Source organism: Thamnophis elegans, chromosome Z, assembly GCF_009769535.1.
Source record: "Thamnophis elegans isolate rThaEle1 chromosome Z, rThaEle1.pri, whole genome shotgun sequence".
Lineage (NCBI taxonomy): Eukaryota > Metazoa > Chordata > Lepidosauria > Squamata > Colubridae > Thamnophis > Thamnophis elegans.
In genome coordinates, this window is record NC_045558.1 from 135,215,280 (window position 1) to 135,223,565 (window position 8,286).

Genomic DNA, 8,286 nt, shown 5'->3' on the forward strand with positions numbered 1-8,286 from the left:
GGGTCTTTGAATGTCTTAACTTTTTCTTGATGGCTAATTCCAGATACTCCCGATGTGCTTCCAGTGGACACAAATTACACCAATTTTGCAAACCACGCAATTAACTTCCAAAAGCAATTTCAATGAGCTGAATTAAACCCACATGAACCCTTGGTTAGGCACCAGGTAAACTAAAATATTGATCTTGCCATTGGAATTGGCTCTACACTGGTGATCAGGTCAGGACAAGAGGTCTCATTATCCCCCATATTGTGGAAGGCAGAGGAAATACAAAAGGTAAGTCATATTTTTCTGCATTAGTAAATAGTAAATTTGAAGCATGAGAGAGAGAAAGAAAAAATAATAAATGCTCCAAACTACAACAAGAACCATATATTGAGAAGTATCTAAAATTGCTACAAGGGAAGGAACTATCATTGATAGATGAACACTGAGTGGACTCTGACTAAAATATGGATTTCAATTTTGACTATATATTATTTTACTTGAAAATGTGGGAAATAGTTCCACTAAATGTGATTTACATCTCCATCATACAGAGAATAAGACAGTAAATTATCTACCAGCAATAGATCTCTGCAAATGCTCAAATGAGGCAGCATATTGACTTTTGAAGATTTGATTTCCTTCTGACAAAATCAACCAGTTGCTTCATATGTGTCTGAAGGATTAAAATAAATACACCATAACTGATGTTGGGACATTTTCACTCATATCTACAATGGAGGATGAAGGCATTCTCGAAGGTCAAAGCGGTGTGTGTCTCTTTTATCCTGAGGGCTATGTAAATCCAGTGACAGCTTCCTGTTCAATGGAACCTTATCTTCCTGCTCTCCTTCTGCTCTCAGAAATTGAACCCTGAGTGAATGTCTGAATGTTTTTCCCATCAGTAAGAATCCTCCAATCTTTTGAAGAAACAATAATGACCCTCTGGCTGAACCTCGTGTCCTTGTTATTTGTCCTCAGAGGTATTATTTTCCCCTCCAAAGAGAAGGGTTATTCCTCAGTTTCTTTTGGTTATCTGCAGGAAGTCTTATTAAACAACTTGTGTTTCTAGGTGTCCAATCAGAGGTCCAGTTGGTGGAGTCTGGAGGGGATGTGAGAAGACCTGGGGAGTCCCTCCGTCTCTCCTGCCAAGCCTCTGGATTCACCTTCAGCAACTATTTCATGGGCTGGGTGAGACAGGCTCCTGGGAAAGGACTGGAATGGGTGGCAAATATATGGTCTTCACATATTAACTACTCTGACAAAGTCAAGGGCCGCTTCACCATCTCCAGGGACAATGCCAAAAGCCAGCTCTATCTGCAAATGAACAGCCTTACACCAGAGGACACTGCAGTCTATTATTGTCAGAGAGACACAGTGAGAGGAAGTATATGCGAAGCCAAGCAAAAACCACCCATTTCAAAAATCAGCTCTGTAAATTTCTTTCCTAATAAAAACAACAACTGTATTAATTTGGATTCTCGATTCATGTCTTCATTCTGCACTTCAAACTTCATCCATTCATTTTATACAAACAAGCCTCTGTTAGTTATGAAATGAATTCAACCACCATCCTTTCAGTCTATAGGAATAAGTCTCTTTTTACTTTTTCATTTAAGGAGTTCCATACCTCAATTTCAAGGGGACGCGGTGGCTCAGTGGCTAAGAAGGTGAGCTTGTCGATCAGAAAGGTCGGCAGTTCAGAGGTTCGAATCCCTAGCGCCGCATAATGGAGTGAGCTCCCATTACTTGCCCAGCTTCTGCCAACCTAGCAGTTCGAAACATATAGAAATGCAAGTAGAAGAAATAGGAACCACCTTTGGTGGGAAGGTAACAGCGTTCTAGGCACATTCAGCATTTAGTCATGTTGCCCACATGACTACGGAGACGTCTTCGGACAGTGCCGGCTCTTTGGCTTTGAGACAGAGATGAGCACCACCCCTTAGAGTCGGGAATGACTAGCACATATGTTCGAGGGGAATCTTTACCTTTACTTCAATTTGATACTCAATCCAGGTTGATATTTACTCTACTCGTCTGGATCCTGTCCCACTCATTTTGCCACCCATATTTCTTAGCCCTTAATTTATTCATGATATTGTGAATTCATCTAAATCAGGACAAATAGTTGGTGATGGGAACGCATGTTCAGGATGGATCCACCAGACTCCAGGTAAAGGATGAGAATGGGTGGGTGAGATAGCCTGGGCTGCAGGGGTGCGTTACATCCAGTTCTAACCTCTTCTATAGAAGAGGTTCCACGAATCTACTGGGTCATTTAGAACCGGTTCCAGCTCTGTCCCTCGCCTGTCCACACCAAGCTTGCCCCGCCTGCCGGTCACTGATTGGCTGGCTCACCAATCGCTCGCCTCTAAGAGTCCTATCTAAACCTTAAACTCTTAAAGCTGTCAAGTTTGAACACCCCTGGTTTTTTTTTTCTAAAGGGTTAGGGTTGCAAGGATCTTGTAACTTGACAGCTTTAAGACTTGCACACTTCAATGCCAGAGTTCCTGAGCCAACATTACTGGAGGAGTAATTCTGGGAGTTGAAGTCCACAAGTCTTAAAGCTGTCAAGTTTGAACACCCCTGGGTTTTTTTTCTAAAGGGTTAGGGGTGCAAGGGTCTTGTAACTTGACATCTTTAAGACTTGCGTGCTTCAAATGCCAGAGTTTCTGAGCCAACATTTTGGCTAAGCAAGAGCAATAGCAATAGCAGTTAGACTTATATACCGCTTCATAGGGCTTTCAGTCCTCTCTAAGCGGTTTACAGAGTCAGCATATTACCCCCAACAACAATCTGGGTCCACATTTTACCCACCTCGGAAGGATGGAAGGCTGAGTCAACCCTGAGCCGGTGAGATTTGAACAGCCGAACTGCAGAACTGCAGTCAGTTGAAGTAGCCTGCAGTGCGGCATTTAACCACTGTGCCACCTCGGCTCTAGAGCATTGTTAAGTGAGTTTCACCACATTTTGCAAGTTGGCCACACCCACCTGGTCACATGACCAGCAAGCCACTCCCACAAAGCAGGCCCCACCTACAGAAGAGGTTCTAAAAAAATTTGAAACCCACCACTGCTGGGGTGATAAATGGATTGTAGACTATGCCTCATCCCTGCAAAGCCGAATAAATGTGGCAGCCAATGACTCCAACAATGAATGTTATTTGACAATGAAATCCCTGGTAGCTGCAGTCTCAGCCACATATTGCTGTGCAGGAGACTCACAGTGAGAGAAAGCAAAGGAAGAAGTGTGAAAAACCTCTTGGCTTTTGCCTAAAGAAATTTTATACATTCACATGAATGGATGGAGATAATTTATTACTTCTTTCACCTTTCTGTTGTCTGCAGAGTGGGATAAACAAATAACATATTTGTGACAGCACATAGCATGCTATTTGCTTCTAGTTCCTTTTCTTTATGAAGTCACATGAATGGATTGAGATAATGTATTTCTTCTTCATCACATTTACAAAGTAGAATGAAGACACTCAAGAAGGTCGAAGTACGCTGTCTCTTTTATCCTGTGAGCTATGTAAATTCAGTGACAGATTCCTGTTCAAAGGAACCATATCAGCCTGTTCTCCTAATTCCCTCAACATCTCAAAGGTTGGAATGCTTGTCTACATGTTTTCTCATCTTTAAGAATCCTCCCATCTTTTGATCAATCAATATGGCCCTCTGGCTGAACCTCATGTCCTTGTTAGTTGTCCTAAGAGGTATTATTTTTACCTCCAAAGAGAGTGGTTATTACTCATTTTCTTGTGTTACCTCCAGGAAGTCTTATCCAACAAACTTTCTTTCCAGGTGTCCAATCTCAGGTTCAGTTGGTGGAATCTGGAGGGGATGTAAGAAGACCTGGGGAGTCCCTCCGACTCTCCTGCCAAGCCTCTGGATTCACCTTCAGCAGCTATGCGATGTCTTGGGTGAGACAGGCTCCAGGGAAAGGACTGGAATGGGTGGCACATATCTATGGTGATTCCAGTAAAACATTCTACTCAGACAAAGTCAAGGGACACTTCACTATCTCCAGGGACGATGCCAAAAGCCAGCTGTATCTGCAAATGAACAGGCTCAAAGCTGAAGACACAGCTGTCTATTACTGTGCTAGACACACAGTGAGAGGAAGCAGGACAAAAACTGTCAATTTCACAAAGCAGCTCTTGTAGATTTTTTTTGTTTGCATTAGAACTACAGTGTCATTCAGCAGCATGATTTTTCAGGAAGATCGTAAAATGAGCCCTACCCCCAAAATAACCCCCAGTTAAGATTGTCAGTCAGATGGAGGCATTTAATACCATATTTCCCAAAAAGCAAGACCTAGCTGGAGAATAAGACCTAATGTGTCTTCTGCACCCACAGCTTCTGAAGGCAAGTCATTCTACTTAAACCAGATGGTTGATGGTTTACTGGTTGATGGTTCTCACAGTTAGGAAATTTCTCCTTGTTTCTAGGTTGCTTCTCTCCTCGATTGGTTTCATGGTTTCCATCCTTATTTTCTAGGAGCTGAGGGACGATGAAGGAAAACAAGGAAGCCTTGCCTAACTCTGTAAAAGGAGCCTTGATCTCCTTCAGCCTGTAATCCCTGATGGCTCCATCACAGAGCTGTCAAACTCATGTCCCATGGACCAGATGCAACACACGCTGTTCCTGCCCCCACCAGGGGGGGGGAATCCTAATACATCATGTGATGCTGTCGTGATGACATGAGTTTGACGCTTCCGCTCTATTAGAAGGATGAAAATGAGAATGTTGCCCTCTCCAAGGTCTCCAGATGACTAACCTTCCCAATGTTATTTCTGATGAGGAAACCAATGAGCAGTTTGCATTCTCGTCGTATCTGTTTTGATCTTCAGGAGCTCAGCCATGCTTTCCAAAACACTTTCAATACAACAAGTTCCTGGAGAATTAGAATTATTTATGTGTCAGTGCATAACATATGTACAAAGAGATTGGTTGAGCTTCCTCAGTGCACACACAACACAACACCCCAAGACAACTCACAGTGAAGACAGAAAACCCCTAACCCAATAAGTCATATTGACAAACACCCAGTCCTATTACACCAGTGTGGACATGTTACATGTTGCTCCAGTCCCACAAGTCAATCATACTATGTTTTTGTAGATTAATTCTCATTCAGGAGTCTGACAGCCACGGGTAAAAACGGTTCTTCAGCCTGTTTGTGTGGCTGGCTATGCTTCTATATCTCCTTCCCGATGGTAGGAGGGTAAAGAAGTGCTGTCTCGGGTGCGAGTCATCCCTGAGAATTTTCCTCACTCTTCTAAGGCAGCGAGCCCTAGCAATCTATTACTGTACAAGATACACAGTGAGAGGAAGTGAATCTGAAGCAGGACAAAAACTGTCAATTTCACAAAGCAGTTCTTGTAGATCTTGTAGATTCTTGTAGATTAGTTGTCAGACCCACAAGCTGACTTTTCTTTGGGCTTCGGGCCTCCCACACTTTCTATTATTCTACTATTCATTTTCTATTGCGGGAAAATAGGAGGGGGGGATTATACGGAGTTGGGTGATAGGTAGCCATAACAAAATTCTTTCTAGAAAGCCAAGGTCATCCTTTGTCTCTGCACCTTGCCGAAACTGGATGGGCGGAAGCTGCCAGCGTGGCAGTGGGAGATTGGACCCTGGGATGGACTTGTGGGTGTGAGGGCAGGCTCTTGAACTTTCAACTAGGTGGAAAAAACCTGGGAGCTTTCAGATTCAGGTTTTCCCAGATGTGCCAATTTGGCTCTCTTAATAAATTGGAATTTTGAGGAATCTTTTGCCTTGGATTCGGATTTATTTTTAGATGCCATTTGGAACTCTGACACTAGTGGCATCAGGGGACAGCCCATAATGGTTTTTTAAATATATTTTTATTCTTTTTAAACAAAACAACACATACAAAACCAAACCAGAAAAAAACAACTTTCCTCCATTTCATCAAGCATGTCGTTTGGTTACAAGTTTTTGTGCATCAATTCTTAAGACTGAGAATAACATCACTGGTTTTGCATTAAACATAACTGAAATATTTCACTATCATTGAGCAGTATGTGTTCAAATTACCATTATTCTTTCATTTGTAACGATCCTTGTTTCCTTGAATTCATAATTATCTATCAAATAACAATAAGTCTTTAAAGTATTATAATATCACCTATCTCCAAGGAGAAAAAGCAGAGATTAGAACAAAGAATTCCCATTAATTTATAATATACATTCATATTTTCAATTGACCGTAATGTCACCAATCATCCAGAGTTCCAAAAATAGTTTTCCATTATTAATTATTAATCCATATAGTGGTTAAGTATTTCAAATCATATGTATATCAATTGTTCATTACATCATCTTTGGTCCGTTTAATATGCAAAGATCTTTCTAATATAAAATGCACACTACATACAATTATACCAAAGTGTTCGAGCCCATAATGTTTTGGGCTGTGCTCACCACCCTCTGTGATGTTTTTCATCTGTGGCTGTCAAACCAACATGCCATACCATGATGCAATAAGTGAGGACACTTTCTATTGTGGACCAATAAAAGGAGGTCATCAGTTGTTGCTCAACTCTGTTTTTATGCAAATGGAGTCTCTGAGGCAATGGAGTCTCTGTTGGGCCTTCCTGGCCACCTGGGGTATGTTGTTTTTCCAAGCAAGGTCTTGAATCAGGCTTGGTCCTGTTTATCTTTTACACCAGGGGTCACTATTGCTCCATCAAAGCAGATTGATCATGGTGGAGGGGAAGGCAAACTACACCGGATTTGTGGTAAGATTTCAGCTTTGAGGTTAATTATTCCCTTGGTTGCTGGCTTGAAAATTCACAGACATCATCCCACGACCACAAAACCAAAGTGAGTTTAATTATAGTCCTTCTTTCCTGAACATAAGGCCAACTGACTTTTTTCAAGACCACAAGGTATTCAACTTTCTGGGGCAAAATGTTTGATAGCAAAGTAGTTTCCTGGAAGTTTCTCCTTTGGTTGTGAACATGACGTTTTGTAGCTTGACAATCATTCTTTGCTCACTTAGCTTAAATCAAATTGTTAGCTTATTGTTTTAACAAATCATGGTAGTGTATCAATAATGGGTGAACTGTAATATGCATAATGAACACTGTTCATTATGTGGCTGATACACACTTCTGTGCTGGGGTGTCTGTGCAGATTAATTTTGAATATTGATTCTTTTCTGAGTTGGAACCTCTGCAAAATAACATATTCCACTCTCCTTTGAAAATCCACACCATTTTCTATGACAAGTTGAATACATTACAGTATCTTTATGGGCTTAGAATTCATCATTTAAATATCATTTATTTAAGAGAGGTTCAAAGACTAGAACAGAATAGAATAGAATAGGAAAGAGGATACCGACTTGGGTGATATGTAGCCATAATAACATTCTTCTTAGAAACTCAAGGCCATCTTTGTCTCTTCACCTGGCTGAAACTTCGTGGCAGTGGAAGATTGGACTATGTGATGAACGTGTGGGTTTAGAGTAGGATCTTGAACTGGGTGGGGAAACCCTAGAAGCTTTCAGATTCACGTTTTGTAGATATGCCAACATGGCTCTTTTAATAAATTGGAACTTTGAGGAATCCTTTGCCTCGGACTCTGATTTAATTTTAGATGCTGACATTTTAATCAAAGACCAACATCTGGACTAGGACTGATTGATGGATGCAACCTATATTCTTATAAACTGGTTTGAGTTACCACGTGAAACCCAGATGCAAATGAGGTCACTGAGCTGTTTCTCCTTTAAATAATCACAATCTCACCAAGGAGCATAGCAGACCCAAAGGTGTCATCTCCGTAAAGAAAGTGTGGACTTCTCACTGCCCAATGGATCTTGCCATTCTTCTTCTTTGTTTAGTAGCCACTCCTGTGTGTGAGTATATTCCAGATGGAGATGAAGAATGAGATAAAACAAAAGCAGAGTTTTGTACTAATTCCTGATTTGTCATTCATTTAGATGTCCACTCCACTGTCCAACTTGTGGAATCTGGGCCAGGAATAGTGAGCCCTGGAGGATCCTTCAGATTAACGTGCAAAGTGACGGGTGATTCCATCAAGAAGGTGTACTGGGATTGGATCCGCCAGGCTCCAGGAAAAGGATTGGAATGGGTGGGCCAGATAGACTGGGATGGCAGTAACTGGAGGGACAGACTATGCCTCATCCCTCCAAAGCCGAACAACTTTGACTGCTGATGAATCCCGCAATGAGTATTATTTGACAATGAGTTCCCTGACAGCTGCAGACTCAGCCACATATTACTGTGCACGAGGTCCACAGTGA

The 8,286-nt window shown here is 41.6% G+C and overlaps 1 protein-coding gene across 1 annotated transcript; it reads left to right on the forward strand.

Moving 5' to 3' along the window:
• Positions 1–3,654: 3,654 nt before the first annotated feature.
• Positions 3,655–8,286, forward strand: LOC116521922. The gene is given in 5 exon segments (XM_032236553.1): positions 3,655–3,700; positions 3,789–4,109; positions 6,686–6,754; positions 7,963–8,138; positions 8,140–8,286. Coding segments are annotated over 5 exon segments (759 nt in total).